At 39.2% G+C, this 26297-nt stretch overlaps 1 protein-coding gene across 2 annotated transcripts in view; it reads right to left on the bottom strand.

Moving 5' to 3' along the window:
* Window positions 1-25352, bottom strand: part of OCRL (OCRL inositol polyphosphate-5-phosphatase) — a 50068-nt gene extending 24716 nt beyond the window's left edge. For both annotated transcript variants that reach the window (XM_049644263.1, XM_049644264.1), the window contains exons 1-12: window positions 24764-25352; window positions 20038-20117; window positions 17221-17259; window positions 8893-9003; window positions 8374-8463; window positions 7542-7662; window positions 7293-7454; window positions 5929-6030; window positions 4848-4962; window positions 3560-3676; window positions 3268-3455; window positions 716-827 (exon numbers count right to left, since the gene is read on the bottom strand). In XM_049644263.1, coding sequence (XP_049500220.1) covers window positions 716-827; window positions 3268-3455; window positions 3560-3676; window positions 4848-4962; window positions 5929-6030; window positions 7293-7454; window positions 7542-7662; window positions 8374-8463; window positions 8893-9003; window positions 17221-17259; window positions 20038-20117; window positions 24764-25143 — 1617 coding nt within the window. In that variant the 5' untranslated portion in view covers window positions 25144-25352. The remainder of the gene's footprint in view (window positions 1-715; window positions 828-3267; window positions 3456-3559; window positions 3677-4847; window positions 4963-5928; window positions 6031-7292; window positions 7455-7541; window positions 7663-8373; window positions 8464-8892; window positions 9004-17220; window positions 17260-20037; window positions 20118-24763) is intronic.
* Window positions 25353-26297: the final 945 nt, after the last annotated feature.

Raw genomic sequence — 26297 nt, 5'->3', positions numbered from 1 at the left:
TTAAAATCAAGTCGAAACATTTTCTTCCCTCCATAAGAAGTGTTCACTTTTAGCAACCAGTATCCATAAGCTGAAGTAAAAATTCAAGTCATGTGCCAGGTTCCAAGGCAAATTTACAGAAAACTAGGTTCCTGAATACCAAGTTTTATATAAATGTTACTAAATCAATGCTTTTCCCACAGGTTTTAACATCTATAAGCCAGCCAGGCCCAACTTCTCAATCAGTTCCCATTAGACCACAGTCTGTGCTATTTATCCCAAACTTCTGTTCTTCCCAATCCCCTCACAGGGCCTCCCTCTTTTACTTCTATGCTGTTGCTAAGACTGCCAAGTAATCATAGAGCAACTTTCCCTGTCCCATCTGCCAAACCGCATCAACATAGCTGAAGGCCCACTTCCTCCCGGAAGTGGTCTCCAATTAACCCCACCCATTATCCAACTTATTTTATATAAATCTCTAAAATCTCTTCTTGATAAAGACAATGAACAAATGTTATATTTACTTTTTATCTCCCATTCTCCTATGCAAGCGCTCAATAAAAGCACTACAAACCTGTGTGCATTCGCTGCATCGCTAGTCACACTGTTTTCCCAAGACAATGAGACCTTTCCATCTATTCCTAGAGTAAGACACACCTCCCACACATATATCTCATAAACCAAACAATTTTATCTGCCATCTAGGAACATACCCATAAAACGAAAATTTACTTACCTGGTCAAACTTCAAGAGTCTCTGAAGGTCATTCTTGTTTATAAGACTCTTCACTTCATTGGCATCAGGCATGCAAAGCCTATAGTTCAAATCTCCCAACCAGATGACAACACTGAAGATCAAGAAATACAGGAACAGAAGTAGTAAGAATTACCATAACAAGTCAATCAGAAAAGAATGGAAAGAAGAAAACTAGTAGATTGTTGATAAGGATTCATTTATCACTACCTGACACAAGGAGTTTAAGCTGTAACTTATCCTCTGGGGGCAAGTACTACCAACACCTGAGAAGGACTAGGGATTACCAAATAGGTGGGAAGATAGGCACTCCATACATGAAGAACAAAGAGAGGGAAATACAGTATATGTGTGGAATTCAGAAGCTAAGGAGTTAACTGCCTAAAAGAAGCATGTAGTTTATTTGCTGGACTAGCTCCAAAATTTTGTCTGGCTTCCTGCCCCTCTTCCAGGGGAAGAGAATCTGAACATTTTCTGCCTCTTTGAGCCCTGACATTCTGCAGACTCTTAACTAAGGTCTGCGTGGTCTGACCAGCTATGCACCATAGCCAATTTGCCTACTCCTGCCCCAGATGAACAGTCCAAGTCTCAGGCAGGAAGGAGACTGGCTTGCCACAGGCCCCTAGATGAGCTGAGAGTCCCCCCACAGGGAAGACCCAGAAATTACCACACTAAAAAGGATTCTCCTGTGAGCTATCTCAAGTCCTGAATGGGTCTCTTTGCTAATCTTAAATGCAACATGAAATTTCTGGAATCCTGAGGAAATAAATTTAAGGCATTTCAGGACAACCTCGTGACCATTAATGTCAAGGCCTTGACTTTACTACCACAAAGCAGAATTCTATAGGATCCTCGGGGCACCTGGGTGGCTCAGTCAGCTGAGCGTCCGACTTCAGCTCAGGTCATGATCTCGCGGTTTGTGAGTTCGGGCCCCGTGTCGGGCTCTGTGCTGAACACTCAGAGACTGGAGCCTGCTTCGGATTCTGTGTCTTCCTCTCTCTCTGCCCCTCTCCTGCTCACGCTCTGTCTCTCCCTCTCTCTCAAAAATAAATAAACATAAAAAAAAAAGAATTCTATAGGATCCTAATTATTGAGACATTATGGAATCAGGCCAATATCACTACTCTTCCCTACTATTTTCCCAAATACCCTACTCTGTGCTGATCCTAATATGTTAAATTATCTTTTGTTTTCCTAATTCCCATCTCAAATCACTTATTCCAAATCACACCACCCTCTCAGAATTTCAATTACCCATATTAATTTCTTGAAGACTAATCATTTTGTACTACCCAGTCCATCCCTCAACTGATTTCTGCTTGTATTCTTATTAAGTCCCATTCTTCACAAACTTTTCTCATATTATCCTGTTGATCCATTGTTGTCTACATCTCTAGTGCCCCAATTCTTAATGATTCACAGCCATTAAAAAAATAATAGATATAATACAATATATATATAATGCATAAATTAATATAATACATATACACACTGGCTTGGAATGAGACCCACAATAGGACAATACAGTTCTCTATACTGAGTGTGCATGTGTTTGTATATAGAGAAAGGTCTAGAACAGCACTATTCAAAGGAAATAAGATGCATGTCAGAGATGTAATTTTAAATTTTTTAGTAGCTGCATTTAAAAATGAAAAGAAACAAATGAATATAACTTTAACAATATATTTCATTTAACTCAATATATCCAAATTATCATTTCGACATGTAATCAATATTGAAAAATGGAGATATTTTACATTTTTCTTACTAAGTCTCTGAAAATCCAGTGTATAGTTTATGCTTACGATACATCTCAGTTTGGACTAGCTACTTTTAAGTGTCCAATAGCCACCTATGGCTACTAACTATCACATTGGACAGCACAGTTCCAGGATACACACCAAACTATTAATAACACTTTCCTTTGAAGATAGAAACTGGCTAGGGGACAGCAAAGTGATTTCTACTTTTATCTTTTATTACATTCATAATAAACATTTCTATTTTATAATAAAAAACAATAAAGGGGTGCCTGATGGCTCAGTCAGTTAAGTACTTGACTCATGATTTCCATTCAGGTCATGAGTTCACGGTTTGTGGGTTCAAACTCCACATCAGGCTCCACACTGGCAGTGCAGAGCCTGTTTGAGACTGTGTCTCTTTCTTTCTCTCTCTCTCTCTTTCTCTCTCTCTCTCTCTCTCTCTCTGCCCCTCCCCCGCCCATGCTCACTCTCTCTCTCAAAATAAACTTAAAAAATTTTTTTAAATAATAAAAACTGACTCCAATTGACACACCCCTCCAGCATTACTTTTACATGCCCACTAATAGAACCTCTAATAGCAAATCTGATTTCTCTGTCTCAGTGAATCTCCTCAGTGAATCTGCCTCAGTGAATTCCTCAAAAACCCGCTCTTCTTTGCAACTCCAATCCCTAAATAGTATTCATTCACTCTTCACAGTTCCATAGTTTCCTACCAGTTTAATCTCATTTCAGCCCCACTATTCAAAGGCCAAAGGAGATTTAACCACTCACTCATGTTTCATGATGTTCAGCTGTGGGAGTGTCTGATTTGGGACCACAAAACTCATTCGTGCACAGATGTCCTTATAATCTTGGTTCCTTCTCTCAAAGTCCTCCACATGGGCAGCCAGGTGAGAATTGACAATGCAAAAGGTAGTGTTGTGAAATACAAATCTCACAGCTACCCCACCTTTGTTTCCCTGTTAGCAAGAGTAATTATTCACAATTAGTACAAAGACAGAACTGGCAGGTGAATTTCACATGGACATAAATAATAATCAAGCTCATTTCCAAAGTAACTCACCATTTTCCCCATGATTCCAGTTCCAACTGTTTCCGTAGCAACATCACGGATATATTGCCACTGGTCCTTTCTGGCAAATATGAGGAGCATCATCCCAACAAGGCGGACTAGCTGAACCTACGAGTTCCAGGGAGTTAGAAAAGGTTCATGTTAATATACTCGTTGCCACACATCTAATCCCACAACTAATTTTCCACCAAGAAGATATTAATGATGTTCAAATCTGAATCCAAACCCTCTAATTTCCCAGTGGACCCCATACAAAGGAAACAAAATTTCTCTGGGGAAACTCTAATCCAGCTCTGACCAGATGGAGATAAAAATTTTGGGGGACATCAAGTATACTCAGCTCTAGGATACATTATTTTAATCAAATCTATGTATGTATGTATGTATGTATGTATGTACATATGTATGTATGTATGTATGTATCTACCTACCTATGTATCTATTTTAATCACTTTTAAACTTACCAGGAGTAGTTAGCATTAAAAAATCAAATCTAAAACCCCTATCCCAGCTTATTCCTTTTGCCTCTCCTTCCTAGTTTCTGATTTCCAATTTCTTAAGAAATTAAAATTTCTAAAATAAGAATCTTTTTTTAAGTCTGTAAACTAGAGCTAGAAATATGTCTGAAATATAAGTTAGTCAGGGATCTATGTGAGAGGAATAACACCTTCAGGATTTTTATTACCTATATCAACTGTTGGAAGGAGTGGATGAAAAATATTCAAAGGACTCCTTTTAAAGGGGTTACTATGGTAACCGTGTAATTAAAATAACTCTTTTGGTAGCCTCTACCACATGCCTTCCAAAGACCAAGAAATTAGCCCACCTTGCTAAAGTCAACTCTACTTTTGATTTACAAGGTTTAGAACTCATTTAAATTCCACAATACTTCTTCCTGATTCCACAGCATACCCTATGCACCCACATGCTTCAAACTGCTTTTCTGTAAAGTATCTGGTTCTGACCAGGTCAGTGAACAATTCTGATCTTAAACTCTTACTGTTGCTCTGTAAGTAATTATCATAAGCTAATTACCATTCTGAGAATAAAATTCTTTTTTTTCTCCTAAAAGCTACCTAAGCAATGAAAATATAGGGTCAGAAAGCTTAGGAAAAAAATTATTTTTAGAAAATAGGTGTAAAGGACTATTCTGCCCTACTCCAGTATTACACACAGAGAAGAATTCAATTAAGCCATTCTTTTGGAACAAGTTATAGATAACAGAATAACTTCTAGTGAGTTCTATTTAGTTGTATACTAATAATGAAATGCAGCTTACTTTCTTATACTTGGCTTTGGAATGCAAACCCCTCTCTACAGCCATGGACCACTCTTGTTCCTTCACAGATTCAAAGTAGAAAAAGGCTTCTGTGCTCAAGTCCAGCTCTTGGAATCTGAAAAAAACACGAAGACATGAGATCTATACATATCCCATAATTATCTCTGACTACCTCCCATCCTATTTTGAGACATTAGGTGGAAAGGGAATGGGGAAAGAGAGAAACTTTATAGAACTGGTCCACTGACCCAGGTGATCAGTAAGGACAAGCAACTTTGTTTTCAAAAGACTCTTTATAAGTATATGCACAGGTTATGCAAAACATAAACAAACAAAAACCTCCACAAGGGATAACAGTGGAGCTTTGCTTATATATCCTAGGAATAGTCACTGTTGGAAATGACCTCAAGTCTCAGTTGCTGTTAAGAATATAGTTTTAGGGGCACCTGGGTGGCTCAGTTGGTTGAGCGTCTGACTTCGGCTCAGGTCATGATCTCACAGCTCGTGGGTTTGAGCCCCACATCGGGCTCTGTGCTGACAGCTCAGAGCCTGGAGCCTGCTTCGGATTCTGTGTCTCCCTCTCTCTCTGCCCCTAACCCACTCGCATTCTGTCTGTCTCTCTCAAAACTAAAATAAACATTAAAAAAAATATATATAGTTTTATTTGGTGGCTCAATCGGTTAAGCACTCGACTTTGGCTCAGGTAATGATCTCACGGTTTGTGGGTTCGAGCCCCATGTCGGGCTCTGTGCTGACAGCTCAGAGCCTGGAGCCTGCTTCAGATTCTGTGTCTTCCTGTCTTTCTGCCCCTCCCCTGCTTGTGCTCTCTCTCTCTCTCAAAAATAAATAAAGATTCAAAAAAAAAGAATATAGTTTTATTTGCATTTTGAGATGACTAGATGTTTCCTTTCACCATTTCAGGTATCATTCCTTTCTTATCTCACAAATTTGACCCACAAGATAATTCTCACATATAGTCTATAGTAGGTTTTTACCAAATCGTTAGAAAAAGGAGGGCAAAATGTCATGTAAGCTAATACCAAACATATAGCCAAAAGGAAATTCCAGATGTGTTCTTTACCCAATGCAGTAGATATCAGGAGGATTCGAATCACAGTTCAGCCAAGGTTCCAGCTCACTATCTGGAGACTGGCCATTCACGTTCCACGTTCCAACAAAAAATCTAATACATAATACGAAAAATTACTTGAAAACAAAGGTCAAGTATGAAGGAATGAAGGTTCTCTCATCACTCTTCATACAAGGGTATATTCACAATAAGCCAACATAATTTCTCAAAATGTTTTGCTATACACATATAAGAAAAACCTCTTGCATGTAGAACACAAAGGCAGTGGGCTCATTCTCTAAATTTTATATTAGGTGAATCCACAAAAGGAAACCAAGTCTCTATTTAAAAAAACATAAAGTTAATTGCTCTACCACATTTCCTTTCAATTAAACTCCATCCAAACTTATACTTGAAGGGAGAGCTTGTAGATGGGGAAAAAAGGTATCTTCATGCTGTAAATACATCTGATGTGGATAACTGTTCCATAAGGAGCTATAGTTGAATCCAAAAACTCACTTCCCAAAGGATTACAAGGACATCTGTGTAGGAAATTCTGTTGAGGCAGATATAGTACTAAGGGGGAAAGCAGAAGGAAAAACTCATAACTGTCTTAACTGTTTACATACAAAAATAAGCATCATGGGGAATATGAGGAACTATAGATTTTGGTGTAGGGATACAGTTATAATTGAATTATAACAAATGAGGCTTAATGGGATAGCAGATGGGACTGGAATCTTGGACTATTAAGGGCACGTGCCGTTCACAAACAACAAAGAAAAGTGTTGCTGCTTTGCACATTGGGATATACACCACGCCACATCACATACCACTCACGCTAGGTCCAGAGAAGAAGAGATTGACAAGCAAAGGTGAAATGAAAAATATGACATGGAGAAAAGAAGAAAGAATCCAAGACAGACCTCTCAATCAAGAGGACTGGGTGAAATGTTCTTTAGTTAACTTACCAAAGTAAGCAAGTTAAACTAGTGGTAACGGGAGACTTTAATCTTCTAATATTGGTGAGAAAAAACTCAGCAGTCCAGAAAGATAAACACATTTGCTTAGGGAATGTGCTAAGGGATAATTCTCCAGTACATGTGAGTTTGATTTGGTTCTGAGTAGACAGAACCATTAGTAGACACGGTATCATTAGTAGTTAGAAAATCCAAGGGAAACTGTAGCATTTGCTACAGTTTTGTATATATATATATATTTGTATATGTATGTCACTGACTAATATAGAGATAGGGGCTTGAACTGGCTGACCATTCCTTTTTATTATGCTTTGATTCTTAAGCTAATTAAACCAATACCTTAAGTAACAAAAGGACATTTTATGCCATACCTCAGTAAGTAGAAGAGAGACTAACCTGAAATTCTGAATATTGACATATTCTTTCTCTCGCTTTGCCAGGATATGTTTGATGAGACCTTCTCGCTGCCCAGACTGGGTATTTGGTACAAAGAGCTTCCGCATGGTGTTGGTCACTTTGGGCTGTTCCTTATTAGGAGCTTCTTTGTCACGTGGAAGCCTAGCAAATAAATGAGAAATTCAAAAGTGAAACTGCCTAAAATATAAAAGTTCCTAAATGAGAAATACGTTTTGACATAGGACTTACATTCTATTCACAGAAGGGGGTGGAGGTGGGGGTTCCCGATGAATCCCTATAGGATGATTTTGTGAATTAATTTTCTTGTCCAAATTCATAGATGAAAAATTATCCTCAAATCCAAGAAGCCCTGAAATACACAGAACCCAGAATCAAAGGGGGGAAAATAAAGATAACATCCAAATTATCCAGCATAGACAGAGCTTTTTGCCTTAATCACAGTGGTTTTGATTTGATCACTATTTGCTCAATGGCATTACCAAACAGAAAGGTATCACAAGGATAGTGATAAGTTAGACTGGGGGAAGAAACACATCTGTCCCTGAAGGACTTGACATATTAACTAGAACAACAGCAAGTTACATTAATTTGGAACCTGAATAATAACAGCTAACATTTATTGAAGACTTAGCATAATGCCTGGTTGACAGTAAGGGATTATATTATTATCTCTTTAAATCATCACAAAGACCCCATATGGCCAGTAGTGTTAAAAATCTTCCCATGTTACAGAAAAAGAAATGGAAACTCAGCATTGTTGAGTAACTTGACCAAGGTCATATGTAACTAGCAAGTCGTAGAATTGGAATTTAAACCCAAGCAGTTTGGCCCTGGAGCACGCCAATCTTTACCACACTGCTAAGCTGGCTCCTGAGGAGCTAACATGCTACAGAAAAGATCAGGAATGAACATCAGTCAGTGGGCATGAACTCAATAAAACCACTCCATAGGAGAAGGTGTCTGAGATTGACATTAATCCACACTATCTTATCTGTCCAGATAAAATCTATTGACTCTGCAATGATCATAGCAACCAGGCAAAAGAGAATCTTTTCAGTACCTGAAAAAGCAGAAGGTTTGTCCTTAGTGTCTAATTTCTGGTACCAGCTAGATGAGTCCTTTGGCTCTGGAACAAGAAGCTGTGACTGAGCTAGAGAGATAAGAGTCATGGTCAGAAACAGGGGAGCCCTTCACTGAGTGAATTTTACCATAACCAAAAGCCATTCATTCAGCACTCCTCAAATGCAGGGACCAGAAGCATTCTTGCATGTAAAGGAAGAGACTAAGAGAATGAGGGCAGCTCTGGGATGATCTGGGAACAGAAGGAGGATTACTGTCTTCAGTAACCTGTCCATGCTGTGACACTGAAGATTCTGGAAAATGGCTCAGTGTCCTTCCTTATAGCTGAATACACCTGTTCTCTAGCCTAACCCTGGTTCATTCCTGAAGGAAGAAAAATCAGCTATGAAGACTCAAGGGGTGAGGTACTTTGCTAACGGCTGCTTGCCTCTGCATCAGCATGCCAGAATGTCACTGCCATTCAAACAAGTAGAAAGAAAACTGCTGAGTCTTGAGTTACCTTCCTGAGCAGCAAGGACCTCTGAGAGGAACTTCAAACAATGTTCCTCATCAGGGATTTCAAAGCGGCGCTCCCTGGTCCAGTCTCCCTGAATCCGAATTTTGCAGCCACCTAAAAAGAAGTGAAATCCATACACATACAGCTATGGAATATGTGCTTTCTTGGGGTCAGATTCTCAACTTACTAGTTTAACAAGAGAAGGTCCAGATCACACATATTCTAAGACTTCTAATGTAGGAAGCATATCTACGGGATCAGGGGATTTGTTGTGGTGGGGGTGCAATACAGACAGGGAAATCTAAGGGGCTGATGAACTGTGTCAATGAGCAGCCCAGTACAGTGATATTGAAATCATAGTCTCCATTGTCAACGTAGGGACCAAATTCTAACAAAAGATCAATTCCCCAACCACCCTCCTCCCATCTTCCAGCCGTAGATTCCTACCATTTCAAATACAGATCATATAGTAAGAGTATCTAAAGCATAAAGGGAATAAAGAAAATAAGATGGTTGCTCCTAGGTACACATTGTACCTAGACAATTGAATTTACAAACTAATTAAAAAAGAAAAGAGTAGTGGAATTGGTTCGAATTATTCCGAAAAGAAGCATCTAGATCTCATTACCTCAAGTAAAGAATGCATATCTTGAATAAACATATGAAAGCAATATAATGACCTATGACTAGGAGTGGCCTGGTTCAAGCACAGCCAACTGGAAAACAGTATAATTAATAGTAAAGTTATTTAAGACTTTAGTTTCTTATGTGTCTAACATACTGTCTCCCTTTTTCTGATGCCCTAGTTCTCATCCATATCAATGGTCTGGATATGGTGATCCAGGAAACCTATGTACTTGTTTATATTCTTATTTAACTGACTTACTACATATATTGCTTTCTCATGCTCCTGGAAACCATAAGCTCCTTGAGAGCAAGAAGTGGGCTACACATACAAGTTATCCAACACAACACTTCCGAGGATCTCCCAGACTGTCTGGGACGGAGGGGTTTCTCAGGACTCAGGACTTTCAAAGCGAACACTGGGAAAGTCTCAGGCAAACCAGGATGGTTGGTTCCTTTACTGGTGACAATGAATGTCAGACTTCACAGACAGAAGGCATTTAATAAATGACTATTGAACTGGACTCTTTCATACTTGTAAATGACAAAGAGATGAGAAAATGAAATGAAAATCCTAGTTTCTTATGTTGGAAATCCACTTGTGAACCTCTGACTCTTTTTCCTTTGTATTTCTGTAAGTTTCTATCTTCACAGATTTAGTGATTAGAAGAAAAGAGGTAAAAATAGAGAAAAACATGAGAAAGGAGGCACCCAAGCAGACCACAGATAAGAAAATTACTGAGGGTGTTAATGTAAGGAGAAGAAAAAAATGAAGGGCATGAATAAAGACTGTCAGTTATCGCAGCCTTGAAGATACAGGGAAAACCTCCTTCAGGGCACAAGTAGTCCTCCCTTTCTCAGATAATTTATATTAAAAGTAGAAAAGAAATTAAAAGATCAGTCTCTATCTGATAAAACTTGAACAATAATACATTTTCTCTCTCTCCCACAATCCTTGAAAGATATATTTTAGCAAACACAAAAAATACACTGACTCATTTAACAGAAAATTCCAGAAATTGCTTACAAAATAACACTGGATGTTCTCTCACCATGTTGTATGGGAAAGAGGACAAATTATCCCATGACCCAACTTTCTACTACTCTTCCTTCCAAAACCCCCTGGCCTCTTTGTGACCAGCAGGCACTCCTATATCCTCAAACTTCTCCTCTGAACATTCCCTATGTCTCTCAGTTAACTCTCAACAAAATGCATTAGAATTACCAGAGGCATTTTTAGAAAACAGACATTTGCATCCCATCCCAGGCCAATAAAGCAGAATGTCAGGGGGTGAAGCCCAGGCACTGGTAGTTTTTAAAATACTCCCCAAGTGATTCATGTGCATCCAGATTGAAAACCAAAGAGTCATCTGCAAAGTGGCTTATCCCTGGATGTTGTTTATGGTCTCTCACACCCTATGGAATTTAAGACTGGTGTCCTTTTTTGTCCTAACGCCAACTCCAGACCATTCCCTCTTCTCCTCCCTCAGGACAAATCCTTTGTCCTTCGAGGTTCACCCACTGGGCTATACCAGCTTCTTCCCTTCCCTCCCCCATGAGATCATGTGCCATCCTTCCCAAAACTTCTGAATCCAGGATTCAATACCTGACTCATATGACTTCCTCTCCACTCAAACTCTTGGCTTAAATTTGAGTCCCTTCCAAATTAACACAGAAAACACAGTAAACATCTTCAACTTCCTCATGCAATGACCTTGCCCCACCATCTCAGCCACCTACTCCCTCAGTCCCTATGGGGACTCCCTCAGTTATACCCTGAAATTTTTCATCATAGAAACACTATCACCTCATAAATCTCTAATTAAAATACCCAACTCTGACCTGCTATTTCCAGCTTACTTGCTCAAATGGGAACCTCCAGCCTTCTACTTAGTGTCCATTCACACACTCCTACATTCACTTCCCATTTTATCAAACAGATGTCATCATTAAACTCTGTTGCAGGGGCGCCTGGGTGGCTCAGTCGGTTAAGCGTCCGACTTCGGCTCAGGTCACGATCTCGCGGTCCGTGAGTTCGAGCCCCGTGTAGGGCTCTGGGCTGATGGCTCAGAGACTGGAGCCTGCTTCCGATTCTGTGTCTCCCTCTCTCTCTGCCCCTCCCCCGTTCATGCTCTGTCTCTGTCTCAAAAATAAATAAACATTAAAAAAAAACAAACAACTCTGTTGCAAAAGCCCAGAACTGCCTTACCACTCTATTCCTCCACAGCACCTACCTGATTAACTTTCAACCCTCAGAAATCCAACTAACTGCCTTACTCCAGAGGGAGTAAACACACACACACACACAATTATTACAAATTGATTGCTAACTTCAATCTGGCCCTCTATGATAGGAAGTAATGTTAAATTTCAATAGTCAACTAGTCTCCCACTACTATCTGGAAAAACTATTTCGCACCTCCTCATTTATCTGTGGATCCCCCTCTTCTCAAACCCTCTCATTCCAAGCTGATTGCTTCACCTCATGCTTCAGAGGAAATGGAAGGCACCACATGGAAAGCTACCTGTATTTGTACCCATCTTCTCCTTTCCCTTCTGATATAAGAGGAGCCCTCCTATCAAAGACCACCTTCTCTTTGAATTTTAACCCCTCTAGTTCTCTCAGGAATTTTACACTCACAATCATTCCCTAGACACCTCTCCCCAATATCTTTCATCTCCCCCTTTCACAGGCTCCTTTCCATTAGCATTAAATTAAATTGCGCTTGGTGACTCAGTCTGTTAAGTACCTGATTCTTGGTTTCGGCTCAGGTCATGATCTCACAGTCTCGTGAGTCTGAGCTCCATGTCAGGCTCTGTGCCAACACTGCGGAGCCTGCTTGGGATTCTCTTTCTCCCTTTCTCTCTGCCCCTCCCCAACTCGTGCTGTCTCTCTCAAGATAAAATAAATGAACTTTACAAAATTAAAAGAAACAAATTGTGTTCTAAATTCTCCCCATTTGAAAAACAATAACCTTCCTGGACCCTGTATTTCCCTCCAACTCCAGTCGATCTCTACATTCCCCTCCACAGTAAAGCTTTATTAGAAACACACAGTCACTACTTACCTCCCATTTCTCTCTTTAATCCATTCCAATATGACTTTGGCTCCCACCACCCCTGTGAAATAGCTTTGTTAAGGTCACCAAGAACCTCCAAATTGCTAAATCCAATGGATCCTCTTCAGTCATCTTATCAGACCTATCAGTAGAAATCAATAGTTGACCACTCCTTGAATACTCTTTTCCAAAGGATTCTATGATACCATCCTCATCTAGTTTGCCTCTCTCTTTGATCACTAATTTTTTAGTGCCCTTTGAGGTATCTCCTCCTCTATCTAACCTTTAAAAAAGCAGAATTCCTTAGCGTTCAGTCCTAAACCTTTTTCTCACTCTGTATCAGCATTGTCCAATATGGTAACCAATAATTACATGTGGCTACTGAGTAATTGAAATGTGACTACTTTGAGGAACTGAACTTCTAATTTTATTTCTAATTAATTTAAATAGGCACATGTAACTAGAAACTAACGTATCTGATAGCACAGCTCTATTTTCAATCATATCATCTCTCAGGGTTTCAAATACATCTATGTGCTAGTGGCCCAGACCTTTCTTTTGAGCTTCAGGTGCATACATTCAACTGTCAATTTATAATCTATACTCAAATGTCTCAAAGAAATTTCAAACTAAATATAGCTAAAACTGAACTCATGACCCCCTCAAAGGAAAACTCATTCCTCCTACAATGTTCTTATTTTGGCAAATGGTACCATCATCCACATTCATGCTAGTAACCTAAGATTCATCTCTGACACTTCTCTAACTTACCCCCATGCCCAAACCAACCTCTGCTGATTTAACCTCTGAAAACATTTATCAAATCCGTCTACTTCTCTCCATTTATACTGCCACCATACTCATAGTCTCTAGCTTAAACTCTGGAAACAGCTTCCTAATTGATTTCCATGCAAATGATTGGCACCCTGGGATAAAATCCTTCATGTTCTTCCCATTTTTTTTTAATATAAAAATCCAGATTCCTCACCATGACTTACAAGATACTACTGGATCTGGCCTTACCCCATCCTAACTTGATGCCTAAGTCTTGTTCCAACCACCCTGGCCTTCTTTTATTCCAAAGGTGTCAAGCTACTTACCCAATTTGAGACCTTTACACATGTGGTTCCTTCTACCTGGCATACTTTTCTCTCCCCCATTTTTACCCGTCTTACTTAGCCCCTCTGGTCTCAATTTAAATGGTACTTATTAAATAGGCCTTCCCTGACCATTCCACCTAATTTAGTCAGCCCTTTTATAAACTCTTTGTATTTCTCCTTGATAGCATTGATCAAAACTGCAATTATGTAAGTATCTATACCTTATCAGTTTAAAGTCTGTTTCCTGCACTATTAAATGAAGTACCATGACTATATTGCTTTCTGATATATCCTTAGACCAGCACAGTGCCTGACACATAAAAGGTATTCATATTTTTATATGATGGATTATAGGTATCTGTGTGACACTAGTACCAAACAGCACAGAAGCATGAACAAAAGCAGGAGCAGCAATCTTATGTATGTTGTTCTCTACTGATTCTGCAGCACTTAGAAGAGTGCTTGGCAAACAGAAGGCACTCAACAAACATTTGTTGAATAATGAATAAGGGAAGATTTATTATTAGGAAATTAATATAATACAGTCCATCGATGGGACAAATAAGGAATAACAATATTCCTTTACACTATAAATAGTGTAAAGACATCTAATAAAATTCAATACACATTCATGGTCTTAAAAACCACACAAACTTGAAATGGAATTTCTTAATATGGTTTTTAAAAAAAAACCCTATCAAATCAACAGGCAATAATGTCCTCAACAATGAAGCACCACCTGAGTCTTTCTTAGTGAAAATAGGAGCCAAACAAGGATTATCATCATTATTTAATATTGGTCTTAAAATTCTCATTGGTATAATGAGACACAAAGCAAAACTAATAGTTGTAGCTACTAAAAAGGAGACAAAATTATTATTTGTAGATGACCACAGCTGTCTATCAAAACCAAAAAACAAAATAAACAGAACCCCCAAAATTTAAAATATATTTCTATAAAGTGGCTAGATAAAAAATAAATATCTAAAACTCAATAACTTCTCTATATAATAGAAATAAGCAATTAGAAAAAGATTCCACTGACAACAGCACTCAAACAAATAAAATCTACCATAAAATCCTTAACCTACAAATGTATGATATATATGAAGAAAACACAAAACGTTACTGAGAAATATAAAGAGGACCTGAAGAAGTAGAATGACAGACCATGTTCCTTGACAGTGTCTTAATTTTGTAAAGGAGTTAATTCAATAAAATTTGGCACATACCTATGGTGAAATATTAGTCTTTAAAAATCATGTTTTTAAATAATTTTAAATGACATGGAAAAAAGTTACAATATAATATTAAATGAAAATGCAGGATAAAAGCTACATATAAAGATTCCAATCGTATTGGGGCATCTGGGTGGCTCAGTTGGTTGGGCGTCCGACTTTGGCTCAGGTCATTATCTCAGTCTGTGGGTTCAAGCCCTACATCGGGCTCTGTGCTGACAGCTAAGAGCCTGGAGCCTGCTTTGGATTCTGTGTCTCCCTTCCTCTCTGTACCTCCCCCACTCATGCTCTGTCTCTCTCTCTCTCAAAAATAAATAAACATTAAAAAAATTTTGTTTAAAGATTCCAGTCATACAAAAGTAGAAATAGAAAACTGGAAGGAGATACAATATTAACTACAGTGCTGATCTCTAGGTTGCAGAAGCATAATTTTAATTTGGTACTTTAAACTTTTCTAAATTCTTCAAATTGTTTATAATGTAGATACGTCTATTTCCTCTACAATCAGAAAAAATTATTTTAAAATGTTTAATACCAACATGCAGATAATGGGAAAACACATATTTATATTAAAATCAGGACTACAAACAAACCCAGGGCCTCCCTCAAGCAACATACTGTGTGCTTTAAAGGTTTATGTATGAAGCCCAAGGATCATGATAAAATCTTATTTCACTGCAAATATTACTAAATGGGCAGACGTAACAAAGGATTTTATTCAAGTGGTTACTGAACTATTACCTTGCTGTGATCCAGTAACTGGAACTCTGGACAGAACAACACATGGCTAATTTCTATGAGGGCAAGGCCAAAACAACTAATGCCATAAATGTTTATGAAAGAAAAAGCACAGCTCAGTTTAACTTTTTCAGCCTTAGATCAAATATCTATTTCTACAGCAAGAACAGGACATTTCAACATCGTATTTCAGCAGCAATGCCAGTCACTGCTGAAATGCCTTTGCTCAAATTTTGCTTTTTTAGTGTTGTTTCTGCCTTCTCCTTTCTAAGCACAGTAAGACAGAGATAGTAAGTTATTTGCTCTCTTGGATACCTGCAGAAGTCAGCAGCTGGGTTTATTTAGCCTTTCAGAATCAACCGTTAAGACTTCTAAATTCCATGACCAATGAAAAGAATAATAAAACCCAAACCAGAAAAAGCCTATCTAAACTGTTCAATACAAATTAATGGTGGCAAGTACAGAGACTGTTTCTAAACAAAGTTATGTATAACCCATAGCCCCAAGGTAAGGGCTAAGCCCCACTATCCAAGGACTCAACCAGGAGATATGGCAACCACTTTGATTTACATTTATGTGGTCACAAACTCTTTTCCATAGCAACCACAGACTAGTCAAGGTAGCATTCAAGTGCCCATTGTCTCCTCCCCATAACACAGTACAATTAGATGATAAACAGAGAACAGCTTGCACAGAAAGTCAAGATGATTTGCTTCAAACAGATAAAAATGAGAGAACTGAAACAGTGAGAAGATCATGTTCTTCCTGATAAAGGGATGCCTTGAGGGGATGGAGGTTAAATAAAAGACCAAAATTATTTTAAGGAAATAAGGGTAGCTTGGGGAAAGCAAGGTATCTGGTACGAGAGTGACTCTATAGCCTCCCAAAATGATAAAATGAATAAAGGAAAAAATTATGATTTAATATGCAAAACTAAAAAGTGAGAAAAATTTTTTAAATATAATAGCAGTTAAAATAAAAACAAAACCACTCATAAACCTTATGTGCTTTAAACATTTTCTGGCTCTTTCTGGAATTTTTAATTCCACAGTAATGATTTAACTGATGGCAAAAATACTGATGGCTCAAAGAAGTTCAGCATTAGACAAGCAAATCATATTTTCAACTTGTTAAAGATTCTTGCCAGCCACCTGCTTTTTCTTATGCTTAGCCTAAATGTTTTTGGGAGGACAATGCTAATTCACATGGCTGCCTTAAGAAAATGAAGAATAGAGGCGCCTGGGTGGCTCAGTCAGTTAAGCTTCCAACTCTTGATTTCGGCTCAGGTCAAGATGTCACACTTTGTGAGATTGAGCCCCTCGTTGGGCTCTGTGCTGACACAGCAGAGCCTGCTTGTGGGATATTCTCTCTCTCTTTCTCTCTCTGCCCCTCCCCCACTCAGGCTCATGTGTGCCCCCCCCAAAATAAATAAACATTAAAAAAAATAGAAAATGAAGAATACAGAATAAGACAGTAAAATAAAAATGTGCCAAAAAAGGTGTCTTAAATATAGTGGGTATTCAATTAAATATTTGTTGAACAAAAATCAACTCCACTCAGAAAGATACTCACTGTTTGAAGCTATATCAATCAAAAGAGTTTCTTCTGCTTCTGAAGGAAAAGAAGAAAGAACAAGATTAGGGAAGGGAAAACCATTCATTACAACTAAAAGAAGTACATGCCTAAGTAAATAACTGCTTCTCTCAATCACCACTCCTAGGTCTACAATACATTTTACAAATCCTTTGTTTTTTTTGTTTAGCATTTTTAAAAATGGATTTTGGTAGCACTAGGTTCTAAAGATTATGAGCAATTCAACTAAAAGAAAACTAAACAAATAACTGAATGGAACAACTCAAAGCAAATCAAGCAATGACAATAGTAGGCAATATAAGAACATGTTAATTCAAGTGAAGGGGAGTTTAATTCCCCTCAACCAAAACATACTGACTTTAATATAATCTGTGTCATTTATTCTTTTTTTTTAAGATTTTATTTTTAAGTAATCTCTACACCCAACACAGGGCTTCAATTTAAAACACTGAGATCAAGAGTCACATGCTCTACCAACTATGCCAGCCAGGTGTCTCTAGATAATTCTTATAAAAAGTCAAGGAAGTGACCCCAAAGGCCCAGAAGTGAATTATTTTAACTTGGACCTAGTCTCTGAAAACTTCCAGCAATCTCCTTTCTTCAGCCTTTGCCACGTTTAGGATCAGAGAATACCTTCAGTTCTTGACCTTCAGGCTACAATTTAATACCTGGGTCGGGTCTACCACACCCAACAAGGAAGTATAAAACAGGGCAAAGCACAGTCTCTGGAGTTCAGAGCTCGGTTTTCTCCCCTCCCCCGGCTGTCCTGAACTTCTTTCCTTAGCTCCAGTGTCTAGATCCAACCCATCTCTTCCTCTGGGACTTCCCTGGATTTGGCCAACAGCACCTGTAAGACCCTCCTGGCTAGTTGAACTCTAGGTACTGACTCCTTAGGATTAGTCTGGATCTACCTTGGCCAGATGGAGTAGCCTCAGCCTTTTCTAGCTCCTTCAGAAGCCCAGATTGTATATTTGGCTGCATTATTCAGTTACTACAGAAGCTACGGTAAGGAACTAAGTAGTCTAATATTAAAAAATAGCCTCAATATCCTTACTAGCATGATGAATCAATAGACAATAGTGAATCAGGACATAGTACTTTAAGTTCTCCACTGTTCTTCAGTAACTTTAATTCCTTGAAACCCAAGTATTTATAGACTTATCAAAATGGATGCACAGGCTGGGAAACAAAGGATGTGAAAACTCAAGGAGGTAGCCATTCTAGATTTGTTATGGGGAACGACTATGTGTGCTCACACATATTTTCTTAGATTCCAACCTAACAATCTACCTTATATTTCTTATTAAAAACAATACTAAGAGAAAGAGAGTTAAAGAGACTATAGAAGTAGTACAAAAAGGTAGAGGGTTAATAGGATGCGAAAACCTAAAGTTGTGTTCTTTAGTTTTTCTCCTCCTTAAAGGGCTAGGTATGTAATAAAGGGTACTACACCATGAAAAGTAAAGTGACCACAGCAACTTACTATGGCAGGCAAGTGCCTTGTTCAACATGTAACTCTCACACAGGGCAGGCTAAACGGCTATTTCATTCTTCTACACAATGTGGAGACTGTTGTTTTTAATTCTCAATACAATGTTGTCTTAAAAAGTCATACCCACTTAGTATTTCTACTTACAGGAATAAATCCTAATACGAGATGTGCAAGAAGATTTAGGTACAGAGATATTCATCACATTACTATTTAAACTAGCAAAAAATAACTCAAATGTCAAACACGGGAATACTTACATTATAGGCTATTCATAAAATGGAATAGTACTCTACCTATTTATAGCATGGAAAAGCACTCATAATACGATGGCATGCAGAACAGACAAAAAACTACATATAGTGTGAGTTCTGCCCACCCTGAAAGTTACATGTGTAAAAAAAAAAAAAAGGGAAAATGTTATGTGTTTGTTCCTGAAGGATGGGAATGTACTTATTTTCTGTATACTTTTCTGTTCTTTCCAAACTTTCTACAGTATACATATTACTTCTGTGATAAAAAAAGTTCAGTGTAGTTTAAAAAAGAATCCATGCAAGGTAAGATTCAAGTTTTTCAAGAAGCTACAGCTGATACAGAATGTTTCTTTCTGACAAAGCCAATGAACCCACTGGAAACATAATGCGTTTGTTCTCTAGTAATCAATTTTCCTTCTACAGCAATGTGAGACGACAGAAGCAACACTTCCCACACAAACCTCCCAAATTTTGAGTCTCATTGTAGCAGATGAAACAACAGATTTTCTGTTCTCTGTCCCCAAATTTGAGGGCACGAAGCCAAATATGTCCTCTTTGGAGTATGATTCACCAACATCAAGGTCTGAGAATCAGCACAATTGAGTGTAAGGTATTAAAATCTGGTAAGGCATGTTGCCAAATGTTTTAACTTCAAACAGTGTGGGGAGAAAGTACTGAATGGGTGTGAATCCAGTGACCTTGATACTTTACAATGAGCAGTGTGTTTGTTAAACCAAGAATGTCATTTAAATCCACATAGAAGTCCATAAGCATAAAAGACTACCTACATACGTAAGAGACTACATACATCTCTAACACCCAGCCAGGGAAGCAGGTGAGTCTGTATACATATTTCAGTATAGCCCTTCAGCACTCATAGACAAAGTATTTACCATGTTCTCAATGGTAGCTTAGTAATGTTATCACTTTATGCAAAGACTAATACATTTCATTTTATGTGCAGTGACATATTTAAATATGTATGGTATTAGACAATGCAAGAACGACTAAGGAAAAACATTGTAAAACTAGCTAGGCAATTAAAGCTAGTACCTTGAACGCATCTAAAGTGGCTATTTATAGGAATGATATCTTGAACATGCTGTTCCTTCTCGCGCAACTGGATTATTAACCTAGGAAACAGAAGAAGGCATCAACGAATGGCTTTACTGAAAAACCCAAACATTTAACAACAAAATATACTGCTGTGTTGTTACACAAATCTGGTCCATATTTATTAGACTTACTATATCTCATATTACTTACTATATCTCATATATTCCCTGGATCTGGGCATCATGACAGTGAGATATCACTTGAGATCTAAGAGAATGTTAGTGACGATCAATATCTGAATACCTACACTGTCCTATGCCATAAAGAATATATAATAGTTTATGTCCTAAAAACAGCTTACAATCTCAAAAGCAAGGATTATAGTGCATATACCTTCAGAGTATGTATACTAGAGCAAAGAATAGCTAGGTGTGAATGCCATGAGGACAGACTTATGATTGCATTTTCACCATAGTATTTCTAGCAACTATCACAGTGCTTGGCACATAGCAGTCACTCAAGTTTGCTGAATAAGTGAATTAGAAATTTCATAAATTAACTTTCAGATTATATTCCTCTGGCTTTTACCAAAGAATGGCTCTATCTCTTCAAACGACTATACAGGTTCATAGAGAAGTAAGAAGAGGTGCCCAGCCAGCCGGATCAGTTAACATAACCCGTGACAAAGGCAGCAGATATCACAACCAGTGCCTTATATTCCTTGTGTTTTTACTATGGTTTCCAACTTCATGCTGGTATTTCTAGGTAAACATAACTGATTTGGCCTCCCACTATGAAATGAAAGACTTCTAAATTCCTAGGTACTCCTGAAATATTAATTTTCATTTACTGCTTATCCTTAGTGGCCCAGGATCAAGGTATGACCTACTGGTAAAACGACCATTCTGAACATCTCCTAGCTTCCCCAAATCAAGCAGTCTTTAGGTGGTTCTTTTTGCCAGGAACACTCTTCTATTCTTTCCGAGACCCAGCTCAAATATCACCTCCTCTTTGCAGCTTTTCCTAATTCCCCCAAGCAGAAGCAGTACCCTGGTCCCCTTTGTTTGCCCCTCTACTAGAGCATTTACACCCTTCATTGAAGTTATATTTATTTCTTTCATTAATTTGAGCTCCTTGAAAACAAAGACGCTATCATATTCAGTTTGCCTCCTGCCTAAGAGATGCTCAATAAATATTGGTTGAATCAATGAACCAGTTTCACTAAGCTATAAACAGAGATAAATTTCTAAATATAATTTGTTCAACCTGACATTAAAAAATGTCATTGTTTTGAAGGGTTTTATTTCTAGTTTGATGTCTTTTCAGGGGCTTGTTTTAGCTTTTTGAATTTTTTTCAAATGTATTAACTTTAAAGGAGATCACATGGGGAGAGGAATTGCTCAGATAGAACTAAGGGAAATAAAAGTATTAATGCTGTCTTTCTGCTCTGATTCTGCATACCTAATCTGTAGGGGTTCATATTTTAAGGTGACTAAGGGAATATGGGGCAGGCTCCTTTCAATGTGCAAAATTCATGAGTCAAGCAGAGTCCTATAAACCCAGATGGAGATCAGAAACTAGATAAAAAGCAAGAGTGAAGGAGGAAGAGCTTACTTTGGGGAAAATGAACACAAACCAATACAATCTCCAAGAAATGACTAAAAAGACAGTGTTTGATATTAGCAGTTAAAGCTTGAACTAGGTTGTACTGTTAAAAGCCCTCACAAAAGGGACAACATAGATGGACCTTGAGGGCATTATTCTAAGTGAAATAAGGTAGAAAAAGACAAATATCATATGATCTCACTTATATGTAAAATCTAAAAACAAAACAAAACCAAAAAACCAAAATCATAGATACAGAGGATAGGTGGTTGTTAGAGGTGGGGGGGGGGTAGGTGAAATGGATGGAGGGGGTCAAAAGGCTCAAACTTCCAGTTATAAAATAAATAAGTCATGGGGATATAATGTATAGCATGGTGACTACAATCAATAATACTGTACTGTATATTTGAAAGGTGCTAAGAGAGTAGATCTCAAAAGTTCTCATCACAAGAAAAAGATCTGTAACTATGTATGGTGATGGATGTTAAGGAGACTTACTGTGGTCATTTCACAATATATACAAATATTGAATCATTGTGCTGTGCACTTGAAACTAATATATGTCAATTATATCTCAATTTAAAAATGCAACCTTCCCCCAAAAAATCCATCACAAAACAAAGATCAACTTGGAATTTAAGTCAATTCCACAATATCTACCATGTGTTAGTCACTAAATAAATTGTAGCAAGAATAGGGTTAAGAATAAGTATAAAAATTCTTCTGGAGTTCATGGCTGGCTCAGTCAGTAGAGCATACGTCTCAGGGTCATGAGTTCAAGCTCCATATTGGGCATGGAGCCTACTTAAAATTTTTTTTTAAAAAATTCTTCCTAAATGTAATCATTACTTTCAGAACAGAAAGATGAAAAATAATAGGTGTATGACAAAACAATGGAAATCAGAACTTGAGTGTTGTCAAACAGAAAAGAGTAACAAATTGTGAATGCAGACTCAGCATTACTCTAGGAAATACTTTGATTTGTTCAAGGAAGGTTAAAGATGAAACAACAGGTTGCATCATAATCCATTCTCCTTGAAAAAAACCCTTATTTTCAATTGTAATTTTACTCTCTCAACTAAATTTCTCCTATTGACAGCAGGTTGACAGCAGGAACTACAGTACTAAATACTAAAACAGACTTCAAGTTCTAGAATAAAAAGACCAAAGGAAAAAAGTTGTGAGAAGAGCCCAAGTCAGAGAAGGTACCCATGAGACAAGAATGTGAGGATTATAGATGGTATGACAATACTCGGTATCTCCAATAAATGATTTCAAAAGAAACTTCTCAAATGGTGTCATTCTGAAATGTTACATGTGTTCAAATCTCGGGTATGCTACTTCCTAACTATGAACAAGTGACTTAATCTCTCTGTGCCTCAATTTCTGTATCTAGAAAATGGGGGTGATGGTGATAATATCACAATTTCACAGTAACCCTGACATGAGGGTTAAATGAACTAATTCATGGAAAGTGCTCAGAAGAGTACCTGGCACACACCAAGCCAATTAAGTCTCAGTTGTTGCTATACCCCCTTAACTCAAACAGATATGGAACACAAAACTTTCATTTCTTTGTGGAGAGGACACAAATAGTCAGAGCTATCACTCCGAGTTTACCAGTTCTTCTACCACATGAGGCAAGATAGAATGAGGCATTCATCTCAAGGCCAGCTGCTCACTCCCCTATTAGCTAACTAGAGCTCCAACCCTATCAAACCAAGGAACCATATCTGAGGCTGTGGTCATCTCAACAATGTAGCTATTTTATTTAATCCTCAAAACATTGTTTTCACAGAAGAGGAAACCAAGATGTAAAAAATTTACTGATTTATTCAAGGGTCACATCTCTCCACCCCATTCTAGCCTTTGGAAGTGGCAGTGGTATTCTGCTTTTCAATTCACTCTTCTGTTGAATTTACTATTCAACTGGTCTTTCAGTGTTTGATGAAATCTGGGGAAAATAACATCAATTTACCACATCAACAGAACTGACCAAGCAGGACCTAAGGAAGAACTACTTCATAGGCCCTGCTGTTGTCCAGTTAGAGTGGCAGCAAGAGTCTCAAGAAAAGGGCAGGCTAGGTCAGTGGGAATTTCTTCTGTGTAAATTCGACAGCATAGACCCAGACTGAGTCTGTAAGATCTAAAAGCAGGGACCGAGAAAAATTGTTTTTAGGCCAAATCCAATGTTGGGAGAAAGCAGGATTTAAAAATCACCGATTTTTAAACTCTGATGTCAAGAAACCAACAGAAGAACCAAGGGAGGTGAATTGGGCACAGAGCGATAGGGCCTATGCTATGTATGTAATGGTCACCATGGATACTTTTAAGATGAGGCATTAGTGGAAAGGGAGTGAGATCAGCAGCTATAGTGATAGCTTATCAAAATAATCTTTTATTCAATCAGTCAACAGTATTTACTGAGCTCCTATATATGCAAGGCAGAATGGAAAGTAACACACACTGATACACTGCCAAATGCTGTTTATATTTCTACACGTTTCATTACTTTTTCTAACAGTCAAGTCAATAAGTGAGGCAGTTACTAGCTTACACTAAACCATTACTGAATTAATGAATATGCCTGCAAGCAAGTGAAATAAAGGAGTAGGGAGACAGGAGGAACCAGTTGAATGCGTTAAGAAAAGGCACTTCTGTAAGGTTAACAATGCAGCTCTTCTATTAACACTTTTACTTTTTGCAAACCACTTTTGCATTTATTTATTATTCCACCAGTTGCAACTTCAAAGTCTATAAGGTAAGGCAGTTAATGTTTTCATTTGACCGATGAGGACACCAAGGCCCAGAAATCATTGTTGACTTGCCCAAGATTACACAACACATGCCAGTTGCAGAGGCAGGAACTAAAAACCCAGGCTTCCTGCTTCAACGCCCGCCTGTTGAGTCCTTCCACTGAGCCACACTGCCAGGAGCAACCTAGCGGCTTGAGAGTTGGGGATAAAGCCCCATGGCTACAGCACTCACACTTCACACCTGGGCCTGAACCTGTTGCCCACGCTGCCTCAGTGGACGGAGAGTGGGCGGCTTGTCGCGGTTTGGGGTTAGGAGGTAATGGCAGGCTCCCCTCCTCCGTGGGAATCAGGTGGTTACTTACTCATATTGCCCGTTCCTTTGGGCTAGCGTCAGGAAGCAGGGCTCCCGGAGAGCACCCTTCATCTCCATACCCTCAACAGTATGTGGGCGACAGTCAAGGGTCTCCTCCAGAAGCGCGGCCGGGGAGGGGTGGCGCGGTGCGGGGTGGAGGGAGGCTCCCGCCCCTCTGCCCGCCCTCCTGGGTGCCCAAGGCATCGCCTCCCGCGCCGGCCCCCCTCCTCGGCTCAGCTCTGCCTCTGAGTCCGACCGACCACCCACCCCTCTGCCGCGTTCCGCAGTCCCGCCGACCCCCGCCCCTCCCGCCCTGCGCGGCCTCCCCTCCCCCTTCCCTCTGGTGGATACGGCAAGGGGCTGGGCTCCGACCGGGAGCGGCGGCTCCATCCCGGCGGCCTCCGGGCTCAGTGGGGCTGCGGACTGCGGGCGGATCCCACCGCCCTTGGCTGCGCGCTGTTTGAGGAACAGCTCCGCGCAGGGCACCGGGCGCCGGGCGCCGGGAGCCGGGAGCCGGGAGCCGAGCCGAGAACCGAGAGCCTGACCCGAGAGAGAGCGGCGCCTTGCGCCCCCGTCAGTTTTCCAGGCCGCCGCAGATTTCGCCCCCTGCGGCCAACCTGCGGAACTGCAGCGAGAGACCGACGGACGGGGGCGTCTCTACCAGGTCCAGGGAGGAGTGCGTTTTAAATGCTGCCTGTGACACCAGAATTGTTCTGTGGATTTTGAAGATTGCCACAGAAACAAAACACAGCCATACCTGTGGGAAAACTCAAATGTGTTGGGCCAATAGGACCCACATCATCCAGTAAAAAAAATCCTTATTACAGTTAGAACGCGCCGTGTTGGTTAATTCTACCTCTCAGATGTTCTCCCCTTCCTCTTCTTCCTTCCACCACCGAAATCGTCGGACAAATCCTCAAAGCTCAGACCTTTGCTCTTCCTTTGCACCCCCTCCAGGTCATCTCTAAGCAGACAACGACCAAATACACTTCCCTTGGCTCAGACCCCTTGCCTAATACACCCCATCATTAACACAATACTGGATGACAAAACTAACTCGTCATTTCACACTGCCACTCAGCCTTGAAACTTCGAAGCCATATGCTTTCTTCCTCTCTCCTAATTTCTCTGTATCTAATCCGTCAACAAAGGTTATTAATATTCTCTTTGGAGTTACTTTCAGATTCCTTGTTTTCTCCCCATCAGTACCACCATTCACTTTGTTAGCTCTTGTGATATCTCCTTTGATCATTTTACTCTGTTGATAATCATAACAACATTCTTCTCAGAGTAATGTTTCAATTGTATTTTTTACTTGTTCAAGAATCTACAGTGGACTAAATAGCAAGACTGATCTTAAATCTATAGTAATTAAAAGAGTGTGGCGTGGAGCTGGTCAGACCCACAGAACAGAATACAGAGCCCCAAACAGACCCACACATATATGGAAAGTTGATATGCAACATATGTGGCATTTCAAATCAATGGGAGAAGAGTGGATTATTCACTAAATGATGCTGGGACTCCTGATCATCACTATAGAA

This window comes from Panthera uncia, chromosome X (genome assembly GCF_023721935.1).
Source record: "Panthera uncia isolate 11264 chromosome X, Puncia_PCG_1.0, whole genome shotgun sequence".
Classification (NCBI taxonomy): domain Eukaryota; kingdom Metazoa; phylum Chordata; class Mammalia; order Carnivora; family Felidae; genus Panthera; species Panthera uncia.
The sequence above is the reverse complement of the archived record's forward strand: the minus strand, read 5'-3'. Positions and strand labels throughout refer to the sequence as shown.